The 18614-nt window shown below is 37.4% G+C and overlaps 4 protein-coding genes across 6 annotated transcripts in view; 1 reads left to right on the top strand and 3 right to left on the bottom strand.

Annotated features, from left to right (window-relative positions):
• The first annotated feature begins 153 nt into the window (after positions 1-153).
• On the top strand, positions 154-1965 carry LOC108597741 (armadillo repeat-containing protein 6 homolog). Its single transcript, XM_017984444.1, has 2 exons — positions 154-523; positions 585-1965. Exons 1-2 carry the CDS (start codon positions 407-409, stop codon positions 1857-1859), a joined length of 1392 nt encoding a protein of 463 aa, XP_017839933.1. The 5' UTR covers positions 154-406; the 3' UTR covers positions 1860-1965.
• On the bottom strand, positions 1965-3362 carry LOC108597742 (E3 ubiquitin-protein ligase TRAIP). 2 transcript variants are annotated; one of them, XM_017984445.1, is made up of 5 exons: positions 2999-3362; positions 2739-2942; positions 2482-2676; positions 2355-2427; positions 1965-2305 (listed from the first exon to the last, which is right to left on the bottom strand). In XM_017984445.1, the coding sequence occupies exons 1-5, from the start codon at positions 3112-3114 to the stop codon at positions 1985-1987; spliced, it is 909 nt and encodes a 302-aa protein (XP_017839934.1). In that variant the 5' UTR covers positions 3115-3362; the 3' UTR covers positions 1965-1984. The 2 variants fall into 2 exon arrangements, with proteins under 2 accessions (XP_017839934.1, XP_017839935.1); XM_017984446.1 differs by having other exon boundaries at positions 1965-2302; positions 2999-3361.
• A 414-nt stretch (positions 3363-3776) lies between these two features.
• On the bottom strand, positions 3777-5509 carry LOC108595646 (E3 ubiquitin-protein ligase TRAIP). The gene is made up of 5 exons (XM_017980921.1): positions 5352-5509; positions 5075-5290; positions 4659-5012; positions 4457-4604; positions 3777-4402 (listed from the first exon to the last, which is right to left on the bottom strand). Exons 1-5 carry the CDS (start codon positions 5465-5467, stop codon positions 3974-3976), a joined length of 1263 nt encoding a protein of 420 aa, XP_017836410.1. The 5' UTR covers positions 5468-5509; the 3' UTR covers positions 3777-3973.
• Positions 5510-6479: 970 nt separating this feature from the next.
• Positions 6480-18614, bottom strand: part of LOC108597558 (5-hydroxytryptamine receptor 2A) — a 36205-nt gene continuing 24070 nt past the window's right edge. Inside the window, exons 7-10 of one of the 2 annotated variants that reach the window (XM_017984166.1) lie at positions 17031-17231; positions 9549-10445; positions 7901-8022; positions 6480-7038 (exon numbers count right to left, since the gene is read on the bottom strand). In XM_017984166.1, the coding sequence (XP_017839655.1) occupies positions 7924-8022; positions 9549-10445; positions 17031-17231 (1197 nt within the window). In that variant the 3' untranslated portion in view covers positions 6480-7038; positions 7901-7923. The remainder of the gene's footprint in view (positions 7039-7900; positions 8023-9548; positions 10446-17030; positions 17232-18614) is intronic. The other variant, XM_017984167.1, reaches the window with a different exon arrangement.

The raw sequence follows: 18614 nt of genomic DNA, 5'->3' as shown, positions 1-18614 counted from the left end.
GTGCGAAAGCGAAAATACCAATAGACAACAGCAGTGCTGCGAACATAGCTAGTTTTGGCTATTTTTAGACTTTACTCTAATAGCTTCACTCTTGGTATTTTTATAGCCATAGAACTTGGTAGCACTGCTTTTGTTTATAAATATTACTTTAAAACGGGCACAGTTTTCGTAATAAATTTGAATTAAACTGACAGTTTGTCTTTCGGAACACTTACGAAACACACATTTAAAGCATTTACTGAGATTGTAAAAGACTTTCAACAAAGAGAGATAACTTTCTTTATAACCTTTTATTTGAGCTTGCGTGTGCATGTGTGTGCCTGTGTGTGTGTGTAGGAGTTGAAACAAAGACACAGCTGCAGCTGTTTGGCGTTTTAGAATATAAATAGAGCATAAATTGCAAAAGATGGCTAAGGTAATCTCACAAGAGACATTCGACGAGGTCGTCCAGGAGAATGTTGTGGAGTTCTGCATGACGGCAGAGGATGCCAAGCAGGAGACTATCAAACAGTTTGAAGCTCAGGTGCGTAATAGTATGCGTCACAGTTTACTGTTATAAATAATGAAAGTGCATTATGGTCTAGGGCATAAATCTGGCGAATATTATCAAGGATCTGAGCATCAATGCGGAGACAGGCAAGCCCATACTCAATGAAACTGTGGAGAAGCTAAAGACGCACATAAGTGAAAAGTCTGAGGATGCACAGCAGTTACTGGAGCTCTTAGCCATTCTGGATATGGAGTGCCAAAAGTCATTGGCGCATAGAGTGCTGGCGGGCAAGAATGGTGCACATGATGCATTGGTAACGCTGCTGGAGCAAACTTTATGCGCGGAGCAGCTCAACACAGCGCTGCTGAGCAAGTGCCTGACAGCTGCTAATAGCTTAACACACAAGCAGCCGGATCTGTTCGATGCGGAGGCATTATCTATGGTATTGAAGCTGCTGGCCTTGCAGGATCAACTGGACATCACCTGCCTGACGCTACAGTGGCTGCAAAAGGCGTGTGTGATGCACGAGATGAATCGTCAGCATATTATGAGCAGTGGCGTCTTGCCGTTGATGAAGCCGTTGCTACGCAAGGATAGCGCAAGGCTGGTGCGTGAGACAACAGCAGTGCTGCGTTTTCTGGTGCTGGACGATGATATACGCGTGGAGTTTGGTTGTGCGCACGAGCATGCGCGTCAGATAGCTAATGAGATGTTGCTGCAGCTGGTGGAGCTGCTGCCTGCCTATGAGGAAGTCAATGTGCTCTCAGACTTGTTGCTCACCATAGGCACGCTGGCCGTGCGCCAAGAGCTGTGCACGCTTATCGATGAGGCGGGCGGTCTTAAGCTTATCTTTGACATTATGCAGGCAAATCTGCAGCACGAGCGTCTCAATCGAGAGGCCTTGAAGCTATTGCGTGCCATGGCTGGTCATGATGCAGTCAAGGCGCATATAATACAGCAGGGCGTGGCGCCCATTATTAAAGAACTGCTAGAAACTCATCAGCAGAATGAAAATGTTGTGGCCGCTGCCTTTGCATGCATAACGACGCTAACGCTGCGTGTTAAGGAGCACAGTGCTGCCTTCTTCGACACTGGCATTGCAGAAGTTATGGCGGAGGCATTGCGTGCACATCCCAAGCATAAGACTGTGCAGCGCAATGGCGCCTGGGCTATACGCAATATGGTTTCACGATCACGCAATCAGTGCGAGACCTGGTTGTCTTTTGGCATTGAGGATTTGCTAAATGCAGCCATGCTGGAGCATCCGGCTGTGGCGCAGGACATTAAGGCAGCATTGCGTGATCTTGGCTGCAAAGTGCAGTTGAAAGAGGAATGGACCGGCACGGCGGAAAAGAAAATTGCTGCTTAAAACTTTATTTCATTCATATGCATACAATGTTTTATATTTTTATAATATTATCCAGACTAACTTATTCACATACCAAACTTTTTCATGCGGCAGCACAACTAATAATAAAAACAATGAGAAAGAGCTTACAAAATATAAGAACAGGAATTCAGTTGGGCAATATTTTCTTGATTCTCTAGTGAGTACATGTTACGAATTGGATAGTCGTGATCGGTGTTTACATTCAAACGACGCATTTTTGCAGTACAATCACTTTCTGGACAGGAATCTGCACGTTTGCTGCCTGTGGAAATATCGTTGCTGCATTCGATGCGTGGTACTAATCCATTGCTCCATGATATTTTAATATGGTCGGCTGTCAGCTCCGGCTCGCTCTCCTCGCGCTGCACTGTGGCTGGCACTGATCTGATATTTGAATTGGGAGCCAACGATGAGCTGAGCGACTGCTATGTTGTTAGTAAGTAAATTGGGATAACACTAACTATATCTACTTACAGTAGCGGGTGCAATGCTGCTTTGTCCTTGCTCCTGTTGAGGTGTAGCTATAGCATCATTAGCTGTGGACGCGCTGTAAATATTGTAAATGAAGCTACATTTGACTTCTTAGAAAGTTCACTCTTACTTGACGGCTATACCAGAAGATTCCATTTGCTTTATCCCGGCGGCCATTATCTGTTTTTTGAGACTTTTATTTTCCTTCTTCACCTTATCCACTTTTTGTACAGCAAGCTTTAATATCTCATTACATTTTGTAACATAGATGGCTAGTCGATGGTCACGCTCGTGCACCTCCTGCTCCAGGTCAGCAATTTTCTTACTAAAATTGAAAAACATGTGCTTTTTACTAGGCAGCTCCTGTGCCTTGAACAAAATACATACAGTGACTTTTTTTGTGCTTCTTTGAGCTCTTCGACTTTATTTAGCTCTTGCTCATTGATTTTAAGCGCAAGTTTGGCATTTATCAGCTGTTCACGCAATGAATCCACGCTCCTGTTGCTTTCATCCGAGTTGGTAAAGCTAAAGTAAACGCGAGTTATGTTGCGCTCAGTGCATGTATTTCGGCAATGTGGACAAGTTGGGGAACTGCAATGGATACATACCTAAAACATGCTATATTTTTTACCTTACATACAACCTACCGATCCCTCCATTGTTTTAGACAATTCACGTGGAACATGTGTCCACATGCCGTTAGATTAATTGCATCGGTATTTGTGAAAGCTTCGGTGCAAATCACACAATCTACCTTCAACATTTTAATGCAGCAAATACACAGAATGAAAAATATGTATGTATATGTTCGAGAATAATATTAAATCTGTTTTCACTCTTCGCCCTTGTTGCGCGGAATGTGCAGCTGCAGCTCTCGCAATCAGATAACTGTTAACCCTTCAGCATTGCAAAAAACACAGGGCGTTTATCAACACTACCACAAGAGAGTGAAAAAGCACTTCCTGCTTAGTTCACGCGCAACAGCTGTTTCACGAAGGGAATAAAGTGCTCGGGTCCGTGAAAGCTCGTTTGCTTTAGTTTAAATATTTTCGCTTTTCACTTTCTGTGCGCCAAATACGTTAAAAAAGGTGTTTTTAATATCACGCGCTGCCAGCAACAAAATTTGACAGTTGGTAAGTGTCATTTGATTTGACATATGTATGTACGTCCATGTGCTATTGCAATATATTGAGCGTGGTGAATTTTTCAAAGCAACAAATTTTAAAATGAAAATTCACCACAAGCTATATAATTTACCGTTCCATATATTATTTTAGACAATGTGCGACAAGTTTGACGCAAGGCAAAATTTAAGAGCTGCATTGGAATTTACCAAAAGCAATCAACAATTTGCATTAGAAATTAACAAAGAGATAATATATTTATTCAATTTAAACAAAGACAATTAGCAATTTCCACGTGCAATTAACTAAGTAGACAATATAAATAATTTGTTTTGCCGCCATTTTTATGCGGAGCAGTGCAACAACATTTTGCAGTTGGCTAGTGTCATCCACAATAACAATATGCAGTCAGCGAAATCTATAGTTTGCTAGGCCTATTTATAATGGGAAAGGGAAATTTACAAAATTATGGGAATCATGGGGTTTTATTGGCTTGCACTACTTTGGCAACTTAATATTGCGAAGCGCTTTAGACTTAAGACGTGCATTAATAGTTTTGATTGTAGCGATCTGATGATTCTCCGTTTCCTCCTCCTTCTCCTCCTGCTGCTGCTGGTTGAACGGATCTACCTTCTCTGAGCCGCCCATACCGTTGTATACAAAGTTAGGTCGCATAGTAGCTCTTAAACCAGAACTGGTAGCACCCAGACCCAGACGTGGCTTTTTAAATATGGAATACTTTTCACTAAGATCACTAGTCGTTTTGCGTATGGCGCCTGTCATGCTAATGCCATCGCTGCATTTGATGGGCGATATCTTTTCCGACATCATGCTGGGTGCCTTAAGTAAATGCGCCATGCCCACACTGCTTGACTTGATATTCAAATAGGGGGATGTCGACTCGTGTATGAGTTTTATATTTTGCTTCTGCAATGGTGAAAAGTTAGACAAGTAAATTGCAGTTACAACAAATCTACTTACAGTTGTGGGTGAAATTGTGCTGCGTCGTTCGTCCTGCTTAAGCGTAGCTATGTTATTGTTAACTGTTAAATCTACGGTGCCTGACTTGAGCTGCTCCTGTGCACGATACAAATCGCTTTCCAGCTGCGAAATTTGCTCGTCCAACTTGCTATAAATATTATGTGTGAATTTGCTGTTTGATTATTGAAAACTTCATGTTTACCGCTTGCATTCCAGCTCCTTGCGCAAATCATTTTGTACTAGTTTGAGCACATTGCGCAGTTCAGTCTTTTTGGTTTCACATTGACGCAGCTCGCGTTTTAGCGTGGACACCCAGTTGGCCAGCACATGCGGATTGGTCTCGTTCTTAAGCAAAGCCTCTGCTTCAGCTGAGCCTGCCGTCAGTATGGCTGAGATGCTTTCCATGGTGTGTATCTGTTGTTTGAGATTTTTGTTTTCCTTGCGCAGCTCATCCACTACGCGTGCATCATTCTTTAGTATGCTAATCTGCTCCACATAGCTGCTTAACGTAAAGTCACGTTTTTGCACCTTCTGCTCCAGACCAGCAATAGTCTTGCTAAAATTAAAAAAACATAATTTTTTACAGAGCAGCTCTTGTGGTTGGAGCATAATACCTACAGGCACTTCTTTTGTGTTTCCTTAAGTTCTTTGACTTGTTGGTCGGCTTTCTTGTGCTCCTGCTCTTTCATTTTCATCGCTAGTTTGGCATTGTCCAGCTGCTCCTGCAATGAGCCCACATCGATGTGACTTACATCCAAGTTGGCCAAGTTAAAGTACACGCGAAATATATTGCGAGTGGTGCATTTGTTACGGCATTGTGGACATGTTTTTGAACTGCAATGGATTCATATTTTTACACAGGTGCATTTGTGTAGCTGCTCCTAGACCGACTTACCGATCCATCCATTGTTTTAGACAACTGTGGTGGAACATATGTCCACATACCGTAACATGCACTTCGTCGGAGTGTGTGAATAGCTCAGCACATATCACACAATTTAAGTTCAACATTTTTAGTCATTAACAAACATTAATAAATAAGCACGTTCATTGACAAAGATAAATTATTTAGTTTGCTTTGCCGCCTTTTGTGTTCGAGATGTGCAGCAGCAATTGGCAAGTGTCATCCACAACAAATAGTGCAAGTAAATCGAAGACACAAACCACGTTTTCCAACCCTATTAAATGAAGTTGGCGGGAATTTTTGAAAACAAATTGGTTAGTTGCATTAAAGATCAATGGTTTATTTTATTTGTTTTCAAACTTGCAGCCAAAGAAATTTACAGTAAATTTAAGTACATAGCATTTGTTATAAACTTACTGATAGTTTAAAGTTAAATTGCTGCATATATCAAGTAACAATTCGTTTTTCAAATGCGCGCCAATGTGTTAAAAACAGCAAAATAATATAATACAAATATAATTAGAGTGTTTGTGTACGTGTGTTTTGAATTATTAATTGATATAGCGCAATTTAATTTTTGAAAAGAGTTTAGCTTAGTTGCTTGTCTTAGGTTTAGTTTTAGTTTTTATGCAATTGTTTAGACAGTTAGATGTGTTGTGTAAAGTCTTAAATTACTAGTTTATGGTATTTTTGATTTTGATTTGTTTAATATTGTTGTACATTTATTTAGTGGGATAGTAAAACATTTGATTTTTCATTGTGATATTGTTTGTTCACTTACTTAATACGAATTTTAACTAACATATGCTTATTATATGTGTGTTTGTTTCTCTTCTAACTTTACAATGTTATTAATTCTGCTAATTACGTTTTACCCATTTTTCCCGAAAGTAGTTGCTTCTCAATAATACATATGCTTTTGTTTTTGTTAATTCGTTTAACAGTTATGCACCCTTAAGCAAATATACATATATTATATATTCAAAGAAATCCATGACATAGTTTACCAACTTTGCTTATAACTAAGCGATTAACTAGATTTTAAATGTAATGCGTTAACAATACGGTTTAAATTACATTTAAACAGATTAATATTATATAATGCTAATAGCCAACAAACTTAAATTCAATAGCTTTCAATTTTTACACACTCTTAAGTTTAAATATAAGTAACTGGCTTAGTAAGTGCTCGGTTCAGTTATAACGATTCCAAATATCATTGGTTCCCCATACCCCATACATTTGTTAAGCAGGAAGTAACAGCTGAGAGCTTTAATATCTATTAAGCAAATATACATAATTGCATTCTGCATTGTTTGCTATAATAACTAATACTGACTAACTATATGTATGTGTATGTGTGTGAATTGAGAAACATGCACATACAAAATGGAAGTTAGGCTTACACACTATATATATAACATTAGAGCTAATTATCATGATTTATTTGAGTTCGAGTTGATGCCAAAAAAAAACAACAACAGCTTAAGTACTAAGTAAATTATCAATCAGTTTAAACACATTTAGCTAACAATTATTTACACTTGGCATTGAAGTAGACTATTTTCCAACAAACATGTATACATGTGTATGTGTGTGTGTGCTTTATTATTAGTTTTATGTATATTTTGCTGCTAACGAAGAGGCAAAGTCCGTTGCGTCGTCCTAGCAGAAACGCCTGTAAAAAATACGAAACGAAATTAGAGCTTAGACATTTTTGGGTTTCCGTAGAAAAGTTTCTTTTTATACTTCTCTCATGCAAGTCAAACTCATTCAAATGCAAAACAGAAATTTCCAAATTAATGTTACTTAATTTAACTTTTATGCTGCCTTTGAAAATGAATGAATGGCGCAGATTTAACTGCTGCCACACGCAGATGGGCGCAGCAAGACTTTGCGCCAAGATGAAACCCATTCACCCACAGCCCCAGCTCCAAAAATCTCAGCAGCTCTGCTACTGCTTAATGCAAATGCTGAACTATATATAAGCTGATGATGGTGTTGTTGGTGCTTGGGCGCCCGCTTTTTGTAGATAAGCTCAGCCCATTGGTTGGCTCATAATTCTAATGGTTGACTTGAACGTTATCCGTTAACAGTTTGGCCGTTAGCCGTTGCATTGACCAAGTGATTTTAGCCGCTTTGCCGCATGCAGATGACAGCAGCGATAAACGCTTGATAAAACTTTCAGTTTTGCTGCTGCCAACGAATTGTTTCAAGCAATTCCAAGTTGCAAGCGTTCTTTGTGTATGTGTGTGTGTGTGTGTGTTTTGGCCGCCAGCTGTTTACTCATGGCTCGTAAAACAGTCTACAAGACAACGAAATTCAAAACACTTTGAACAAAAGCAATATTCTATTGCAAACTGTTTGCGACTGCATTGCAAATTGAAAATTGTGCGCGCGCGCGAAATTGAAAATTGCAGCGCTATAAGAAAAATATTATTAACTCTTGCCAGTTGCCAAGGCTGCCTTGGCTGGCAATAACGAATCCAAGCCAATGTCAATATTATTTACACACAATAACTGCTGCCCCCTCCGCTTACCTTCGCCTCTTCGCATGCACTATCTAGAGCTTCCCACTGCGATAATGCACTGGTCGGTGGCCGCCAAAGAGTATGCGCTTGAAGGCCTGCCGGAACTCGGGACTAAAGATGGTATAGATAACCTGCATAGAAAATTCATATAAAATATTAAACAGCGTTAAGGTGAAGTTCAAATACACTACAATTTAAATATTTGCTAGCAGTCTTAAATAGTTTAGCATCAATCAAATAATAAAACTAAATAAATTGAGTACACTGCCCAAAAATATAAAAGATTAGCTTGAAGTGCAAATTTTTAAGAGTTATATGTTACTTAAAATTTGTTTAATATAAAATTCAAATATATTTTTGAAGCAACCAAAATTGTTTAAAATATTTGTTTTATGCAAATTTGTATGTTATATTACTAAAAGCTTTGAACGCTGCTTCAAAGTGTTGAGCTTAAAATTTGCATTCATAATAGATTCAAAAATTTGCAAGTTGTACGAGTTTTCTGAGTTTTTTCTCAACTTTGGGAAATATTACTACAAACATTACTAAGCTGTTTTTTCTGGATTAATTGAACTGTCTTTTAGTTGCAAGCAAATTTTATAAAGTTGAGTTTAGTATTTGTTTAATATATAATTCTGTTATATTTTTTAAGCAGCCAAAAAAGATTAAAAAATTTGTAGCTTACTAGAGTTTTCTGAGTTTTTTCTCAACTTAGGGAAACATTACTACAAATATTACTAAGCTGTTTTTTTCTGGATTAATTGAATTAATTAATTTAGTTCCAAACAAACCTAAGAAACTTGAGCTTAGTTTAATAAATAATTCTGTTATATATTTTAAGCAGCCAAAAAAGATTAACGAGTTTTTTGGGTTTTTTAGCTCAACTTAAGGAAATATTACTAATCTGTGTTTTTAGCTGCTTCAATGTTTTCAGCTTACACTTTGCTTAATATAAAATTCAAAAATATTTAAAATTTGTTTCATATAAAATTCTGATACATTTTTGAAGCCACCAAAAAAGATAAATAATTTTGTAGATTACACAAGTTTTCTAAAATTTTTTTTTCTCAACTTTGGGAAATATTAATAAAAATTTTACTAAGCTTTTAGTTTTAGTTGCAAGTAAACTTAATGAACTTGAGCTTAGCATTTGTTTAATATATAATTCGGATATATTTTTTAGACTTTTAAAAAAGATTAAAAACATTTTTAGGTTACTTAAGGAAATATTACTCATTTGTTCTTTTATGTTACTAAAAGCTTAATTTGCTTAATATATAATTGTGTTATATTTTTTAAGCAGCCAAAAAATATTAAAAAATTTGAAGGGTTTTCTGAGTTTTTTTCTTTCTCAACTTAAGAAAATATTACTACAAATATTACTAAGCTGCTTTTTTTTATTTGGGTCTATACAACTTTTAGTTGCAAGCAAACTTAATGAACTGAGCGAACTCGCTGAAAGTGCTTTGAGTATTATTTGCAGTGAATGCGAAATTGAAAATTGGCAAAGCCATAAAAAGACGCTTAGCTTAGCTTAGAATAGGTCAAGCTGCGAAATTGCAAGACAAGCGTTGGCTGGCAGCCTTGTAATCAAGCTCTTGACTGTGTCTTGGCCTTTGGCTGGGCAGGTGCTTGGCTGGTTGAGTGCTGGTCTTACCGGATTGAGGGTGGAGTTGAAGTAGCCCAGCCAGAGAAATAGTGAGGCGACGCTATCGCTGATCTGGCAGGCGGCGCAGAGTGGCATCGTTAGTGCCATGACAAAGAATGGAAGCCAGCAGACAACAAAAGCGCCCGTGATAATTGCGAGCGTTTTGGCCGCTTTGCGTTCGCGTTTAGCCTCAAGCGTCTCCTTGCGCTTGTTCACTTTCTGCATTGGATTGGCAATGCTCGAAAGTTGTTGCTGTTGTTGTTGCTGTTGCTGTGGTTGCTGCTGCTGCTGCTGCTTGGTGCGTGGCTCGGGTGTGGGCAGCGCAGAGGCATTGGCCGAACTGCAAAGCGGATGCGCCTGGTTGCAGCTTGTCAATGTGCTGGTCTTGGCTGTCATTGGACCAGCGGCAATCGCGGGCGATGTGGGCGTTTGTGGCGACAGCGCTGATATCGATGTAATTGTGGTGGCATTGGATGTGCTGGCACCACCACCACCATCGCCAACGGATTTGGCAGTTTTTTGTAGCTGCTGCATTTGTTCGAGCTGCTGTTGCAGCTGCGGATCCTCAAGCACTTCCACAGCAGCAGCAGCGGCGGCGCCACCATTGCCATGGGGCTTGCTCGTTGCAACATTTGTTGCCGCTGCTGTTGTTGCGGTTGCGGTTGTTATTGCCCCATCCTGAGCTTCCAGCTCTGTAAGCTGCTGCTGTTGCTGTTGCTCTGCTTCCTCTGCCAGGCACTCCACTCCATTGCCATTTGCATTGACAGCGATTGTTGTTGCTGCTGCTGCTGCTGCTATCTGCTTTGGCTGCTTGTTGTTGCTGCTGGCGTGCTGTTGGTTGGCCAGCGCCACCAGGTGCGAGACAGTTGCTATCTGACTGCCCGACGTGCTTGCTGCTGCTGCCGCCTGCAAGTGAAAATAAGTTCACAAAGTCAAAAAGTGATGGCTATGAATTAAGCGCTTAAAATAAAAAACTTAATTTAAATTTATAGCAGCAATTTTTGATTCGAGACAGCAGTAATTTATTTAATATATTCAGCTATATGCATAAGTTAAACTTGAGTGCAACAAATGGCTGCAAAATTGCTTTCAAAAAATTGCATACAATTTAAAAAATAAACTTATATACATTGTTATTAATATTTGCATACTCTCATTATTTTTCATTTATTTTTAAACGTAAAAGATTGTCGTCCTGCGCTCTCTACTGCGTACGCCAGATTTATTTATTCATTGCTCAATTAAAAGCTCATAGAAATTATAACTAATTTTATTACAGCTCTTCAGCTCATATTTGAGCTTCTGTCAATATATTTTACTATATATAATTTGTAATTATAATGCATAGTAATTCATATTATTTTGGCCTGCGCTTTATTTAACTATAACGTTTATTTTTCTACTTGCTTAACATAAACAACAGCATGCGCTTAATTCTTTTAATATTATTACTATTTAAATTATTAGCATTTTTATACTTACATTTGACATTTATTAATAATAATTGTTGATTAGTAAATGAAAATATTTCACATGTGCATTGGCTTGCAAACTTATTCAACTTGATCACGCTACTTTTGTTATTTAGTCAAGACGACCTTTAGTTATTGCTAGGGCTGCATGTTCTTTTACTTTTTCCCACGCTCAGCTGCGCTGCTTAAGCGATAAGGCAGCGACGCAGACAGCGCGAGCCACGCAATAAATTTCGTTGTATGCGTGAGTTGGTGAGAAGAATCAGAGCTGAGCTAAAGCTATCACGTGATCGTTGACTGCTGCTCTAGCAAGTTCATTACAAATGAGAGTTACTGCAATTTTCTAGACTAAGCACTAAGGCTGAAGAATTTAAGTACTTCGTCTATTTTGTTAGCTTCAACTTTTACTTTTGTTACTTCATCTAAACACTAAAATAAAAGGTCTAAAATTCAAATTGAACTGTCAAGTTGTTGGCTTTAGTTTGCTTATTATTATTGTTTAATAATCAATGCTCCAGCATTTGCTCTTTGCTCTTGCACAAATTGATTTTGATATTCAATATGTTTGATTATTAGCTGTGTTAAACTAATTGCCTATCTCACTTGCTCTGTCAATGCCATTGCCCTTAACTATTTTTTATTTGTTTGGACATGAATATAAAAACAAATTCAGCTCTCAAAATTAAATCTGGTTACATGCCTTTGACATTTGGTATATTAAATATTCCATAATTAGTTTAGCGTTGCGTTTTAAATTAAACGCATTTGATTTTATTTTTTTTTGTTGCTCTGCACAAATCACGAATTTGTATTGCATTCATAAATTTATTTAGCTCATCGTTTGCTCGTCAATTTTCATGGGCTTTTTATGCCCAACACACACACAGTGAGAATTGTGGCTATAAATTTTGCCAAACAAATAAAATTGCTGTGTAAATATTTATTTTGCGTTAAGCTCGCTGCGCATTTGAGGGCGTCCGCTATAAACGCCCACAATTTGACCAAACAGCCACGCCCTGGCCATTATACTTAGCCGCCCCCACACCCACACCCCAACCTCGAGACTAAGGCCAGCCCTTTGGCTGACTAAAAATTTGTCGAGTGTATATAGTAGGCTAACGCTAACGGCATGTTCTAGGCACTAAAAATTCGTATAATCACCTGTAATTTGAGACACCGCTATGGCCACATTATGTGCAGCAGCGTAAAGTGCTAAAATCAACTTTTATGTGTTATAAATTTCATCTACGCCCCACTGTCACGCTGTGGTCTAGAGATGTGCACAAGTTATAAAACGATAGCCAGCAAGGCGTTAATACTTTTTGCCCACAAGTGCTACTTATTACGTATACGCCTCTTAACACACACACACACACTGGCACACAGTCTGTTTAGTTTATGTGTGAGCCCCAAGCAAATAGAACATAAATATAATTCATATGGTTTACCAGGCTCTGGAAGCTAATGGTACATTGTGTATTTTTAGCTAGGCTAGAAATAGTTGCAACGATGGAATGTAACACCAAAAATTTTATGACTTGAGCGCAAAACTTAAAGCAAATTATGTGTGGGGCACAATTAAATGAAACAGTACAGACATTTAAGCTGAGAATAGCTAGACTAAGTTGGAATGATGGAATAAATTACAAAATTTATATGACTAAAACAACAAACTTAAAGCAAATTCTGGCTGAGAAACAATTGAATGAAACAGCTTTGAAGGACAGAAACTTAAGCTAAGAATAGCTAGACATATTTGGAACGATGGAATAAAACACAAAAATTATATGATCAAAACAACAAACTTAAAGCAAATTATGGCTGAGAAACAATTGAATGAAACAGCTTTGAAGGACAGAAATTTAAGCTAAGAATAGCTAGACATATTTGGAACGATGGAATAAAAAACAAAAATTATATGATCAAAACAACAAACTTAAAGCAAACTATGTTTGAGGGACAATTTTATGAAACACGTTCGAAGTATAGAAAAAACAATGATGCAGCGTGATGTAAAAAAACTCGGAATAATAGAATGTAACACAAAATTTACATGACTAAAGCAACAAACTGAAATTCGTATATGTTAAGCTAGAAATTGTTGTTGAAGTTGAAACGAGGGAATGTGAATAAAGCTTTGTATAACTAAAACAACAAACTTAAACAATATATTTCTAAGAAACAGTGGAATGAAACATCTTTGAAGTACTGAATTCAAAGATATGAAGATAATAATAAACTTATGGAACGATGGAATATAGCAATAAATAAATATGTATGCTAATTTAAAAATAGTTTTTAAAAAAGAAACGACGGAATATAAATAAAACTTTGTATGACTAAAGCAACAAACTTAAAGCAATATATGTTTAAGAAACAGTGCAATGAAACACTTTGGAAGTGCAGAAATCAAAGATATGAAGAAAATGATACACTTTTGGAATATAGCAAAAAATATGTATGCTAGTTTAGAAATAGTTTTTGAAACTGAAACGATGGAATATAAATAAAACAACAAACTTAAAGCAATGCGTGCAGAACAGTGGAATGAAACACTTGTGAAGTACAGAAATCGAAGAAGATAATACAATAATACATTGTGTATTTTAGCTAGAAACAGTTGGAACGATGGAATGTATATGACTTAAACAACAAACTTAAAGCAATATATGCATGAGAAACACGGAAATGAGACACCTTTAATTTAAAGGTGAAATTTATTGCAACATTCAACGCTTTGGCTGGCAGCAATTACTTCGGCAGTGGCTTGAGGAATGCGGAAATGAAATCTTTGCCAGCACAAGTAACAATTTGCTCGCCACTAATGTCGACCTTTTTCTTCTTCTTTTTTTTTTCGTTGGTTGCTTGCTGCTTAATGGGCCACACGAACTTGGCGCCAGTGGCCGCAAAAGAGCAACGCCAAATGAATTTTATGACTTTGATTCCATAATATATAGTCAGTCGGTCGGTCGGTTGTTATAAGCATGTAATTGATGCGGTCTTTGCACACAGGCCAAGACCAAGACCAAGACATTCAAATTTGTGTGCGTGTGTGTGTGTGTGGGTCAAATAAAAAATGCATTTTCAATTTGCGAACATATGCCAACAATGGGCAGAGGACAGAAGAGTGCACAAGACAGATGTACATATAAAATTCAATGGCCATTGGGCAAATTGTTCATGGCCACAATAGCGAAAGCGAAAGCGAGAGCGAGTGCGAGTGAGAAAGTTGAGCATGTGTAAGCTTAGCTATTGTACCGTTACCCATTACAATTGTCGTTTCGTGTATGTGAAGAGCACAAACAAATGCTGAATGCTGTAGCTCTCACTTCAATATCGTTTCATTTCGATTTTCTTTTGACTGTAGCCATTCACTTTTGCTCTGGTTCAAGCAAATAAAAGCCAAACGCAAAACAATGCGCCAAAGCTGAAGAAGCCCTCACCAAACTGTCAACTTTAATTTACAGTACACACACACACACGTAGTTACGTTTGCCAGCAGGCTATAATCATTTTTTATGCGCCCCGGCCAGCTAGACAACTGTTGAAAGTTGATGGCATAGATTACGCATACGCCACGTACACTGTATGTATGTCGTCTGGCGTAAAAAAAAGCTGAAAATTGTTCAGCTAATAATTTATTTATACCTTGACATCTCAGCTTTCAAGTGCTATGCATACATAGCATATATTTACTTTCAATTTGATTTATTGTGTTTTGTTTTTCAATAACGCAGCACGGCGTATTTATTTGCTTTTCTTTTGCTAAAAGACTGCTAAACAAATATCAAGCCGATCAACTGCAAATATAAATGCAACATTTGCGCTATAAAATAAAGCAATTTGCTTGTTGTTTATTGTTTAAATATTTGCACAGCCTGCCAAAACAATTAGCCGAAATATTTAGTATGAAACTTGAAAAACAAATTGAATAAATGTATTTAAATTCATTTTAATTATTTAGTTTGAAGTGTGTTTAAGCAGCTAAAAATTAATACAATCAGATCAATAGTAGCGATTGTAGTATCGTTAGCTCTCTCTCTCTTACAATCTAATCAAACGAATTGCAACTTTGTTTAAATCTTTTTTTAATGAAACTTGAAAAACAAATTGAATAAATGTATACAACATTAATTTTAATTTAAAGTGTGTTTTAGCAGACTATCGTTAGTATCGATTACTAGCGTTAGCTTCACAGCTTTCTCTTTGATTCTATGCCCAACAATTTAAAATCTAATCAAACGAAATGCAACTTTGTTTTAATCTTAGTTGAATGAAATATGAAAACTAAATTAAATAAATTTAAACAAAATTAATTTTATTTTTAAGTTTAAAGTGTGTTTTAGCAGATTATCGATAATATCGATTACTATCGTTAGCTTCACAGCTTTCTATGCCCAACAATTTAGAATCTAAACAAACGAACTGCAACTTTGTTTAAATCTTTATTTAAATGCAACTTGAAAAGCAAATTAAATAAATGTATACAAAATTAATTTTAATTTCAAGTTTGAAGTGTGTTTTAGCAGACTTTCGATAGTATCGATTGTATTAGCAATACGCTCTATCGTTAGCTTTTCAGCTTTCTCTTTCATTCTATGCCCAACAATTTAGAAGCTAATCAAACGAACTACAACTTAAATTAAAAATATGTATAAAAAAATTAATTTTAATTATTAGCTTAAAGTGTGTTTTTAGTAGACTATCGATAGCATCGATTACTAGTGTTAGCTTCACAGCTTTCTCTTTCATTCTATGCGCAACAATTTAGAATCTAATGCAACTTTGTTTAAATGCTGCTAAGCAATTATAATTGGCAGCTATTAAGCTTAGCAACAATTCGTTATAATAATCAATTATACTAGTTAATGCTTGACTATTGCTCTCTATGCTTTGGCTGTGTGAAACTTTTGCTTGCATTAAACCAAACTACTAAAGATAAATATATATATATTTGCCTTTGGCTATGCATACGCATGTGTGCGCTGTCTGTGTGCGTGTGTGTGTGTGTGTTTATTTATTTGGCTGTCCACTTATTTGGCGCACACAGACTGAGAGTGAGAGTAACCTGGCCCAAGTAAATATTTAATCTGTGCGCTGTGTTTGTTTGCGTGTGTGTGTGTGTGTGGCTAGGCGAAAGGCAAATAACTTGTAACGCGCAGTTGGCGCGTTTTAGTTATTATGGCTAAACGCAACGAAATGAAAGCTGTGCGGTTCGGTTCGGTTTGGTGCTGTTCCGTTCCGTTCTGTTCTGTTTGGTCTATAAGCTATCAACATATTTTCTGCAATTATTGAAGCGTATTGAGTGCCTTGTTAGGGCAACGCATTGACGTTACAGTTGCTCTAGCTCACAGGCTTTGTTTTCATAGCACAAGCGATAGAGAGCGAACGCTTTGCATGGGTCAGGCTTTGGCACAGGTAGCCTTGTCACCGGGCTTATGTTTGACTTAGCTATTACTTAACCTGCACGAATCGCCGCACTCGACCTTTGGCTACTCGACTTTCTTTCGTTTCTATTTCTTTTTTTTTTTTGGGACATTGCTAACAAAACGTTCAAGCAATTTATTTTGGCCCTTTATGGGGCTCTGGCTTTTGCTTTAATATGCTATTATAGCACGTGTGTGTGTGCATGTGTGTGTGTTACTTTTGAGTCATAAAAAGAAAGTAGAAATTGCAGTATATAAAATTGCTGCTAAATACAAATTTTGGGACTAAGCAATAAACAATGAAAGAGCGAGAACGCGCGCAGCTTTGCCTGCATTTTATTATCAACTTTGGCTGTCAAGTGCGTGTAATTTGCAGCCAGAAAAAAAACTGTTACCGCCTTGGCAATCAAATCAAATGTGTGTTTAGCGTGGCGTATGCGTAATCTCTAGTTAATAATGCTTAGAGCTACTTAGGCGCGCATAAATATAAATCGATTTATGCTTGCATAAATCAAATATAAATGCTACCTTTTGATATTTTACAGCTTGCGCACTTACGGCTGGCTGAACAAATTTTAGACGCTGCTGCTTACCTCAATGCCTGCTCTGCTTTTGCTGTCCACATTGGAGCTGCTGAACTCGGTGTCCTCGACGGTGTTAACGGTATTGGTAGAGTTACCCTCGACCAGACCCAAAGCGGCGCCAGCGCCGGTTTTGTTCTTGCCCGCTGAGAATCTGCCCAGACGTAGACGCAGCCGCTGTAGCTTTGTATCTGTTGAGGCTGCTGCCGTGGGCTGAAAGAGTGTGCGAAAGAGATAGCAAGCAATGTTTAGTTTTGAGTTGTGCACGGGTTTAAATGAAATTCATAGTTTTTTGGCACAGCATTAAAATGAATAACAAAAGGACGTAAATTTGCATTTGGCAACATTGTTGTTATTGCTTGCCTTACGCTTCAATAAACCGCAATTTGTACGCATATCGCAATGCGTGTGTGTGTGTGTGAGCCATATGCATATGTAAGTGGTTGCCGTGCGTAAATAAATTGTGTGTATTTGTTACAGTCACGCCAAAGCGTAAGCGCACAAAAAAGGGTTTGGGGCCCTTACTACGAGGCCTGTTCAAAATAAATTTCATGCTTCACTGCTTCAAGCGCTTGACCTCTTTGATTTTTTCTACATTTTACTCTCTTTTTGCTTGTTGCTGCGCATCCTTTGGCTGTTGTTGTTGTTGTCAGCGCCTTCAATCCCACCAAATTAAAGTAATTGAGTAGTCAAACCTTTTGCCACAAGTGCCGTCAACGCACTTGTTGTTGCTTTTGTTGTTGTTGTTGTTGTCAGTTGACCCTTTGGCACAGCTCGATATTGCTTTAAATAAATAAAATTATGCTGATTTTGCCTTCGTGTGCGGAAATTTGCCAACGAGCAGCAAATAAATGAAAAGAAAATGGCAAAATTTCAAGTGTGTGCTCGCTCATGCCTTCCTTATGCTTTCTTTGCTTTTGCCAAATGGCGTGAATATTTGCACAAATAGTATTAAATGGATTTGCAGCTCACACACACACACACACACGCACACGCACACACTTGTGTGACCTTCATTTTGTGGTCAACAGCACAGGCCAAATTGCTTTGTTGCATGCCAAGCGCCTTAAAGGGACAACTTCGCTTATTAAATATTAAAAGCTGCTTAATTAGACCGACTCTCTCTTTTTTAAATTTTCTTTTTCTTCTGTCTGGCCTGACCCTCGATGCATAAATAATAAGCATTGCCCAACTAATTCGAAAGTTCTCCTTGGCATCAATTGGCATCTAATGCATTTTCAAAAGAAATTTCAAAGTGCGTTCATAGCTTAACCCAAATGCATATTTAATAATTTATTTTTTAAGCCTTTGAACTGATTTACTTTTGCTTTACCATATATATATATATTTTTTTTGCTGGCAACTTGAGTTTGTTTTTACTTATTGGTGCAATTTTTAAGTATTTAATTTTTAAATATTTTTAGTTGCAGCTGCTTCAAGCTTAAAGTTGTTGTTAACTAAAATACATTTTAAGTAGCAACTTGAGGTTCCTAAAATAGTTTTATAAATATTTTTGCTAGCTGCTACTTCAATTAAATTAATTTTTATAAAATTTAGCTAATTCATATTTTTAGTTGCAGCTGCTTCACGCTTCAA

This window comes from Drosophila busckii, chromosome 2R (assembly GCF_011750605.1).
Source record: "Drosophila busckii strain San Diego stock center, stock number 13000-0081.31 chromosome 2R, ASM1175060v1, whole genome shotgun sequence".
Lineage (NCBI taxonomy): Eukaryota > Metazoa > Arthropoda > Insecta > Diptera > Drosophilidae > Drosophila > Drosophila busckii.
Note: the sequence above shows the minus strand (reverse complement) of the source record. Positions and strands in the feature narration are given on the sequence as shown.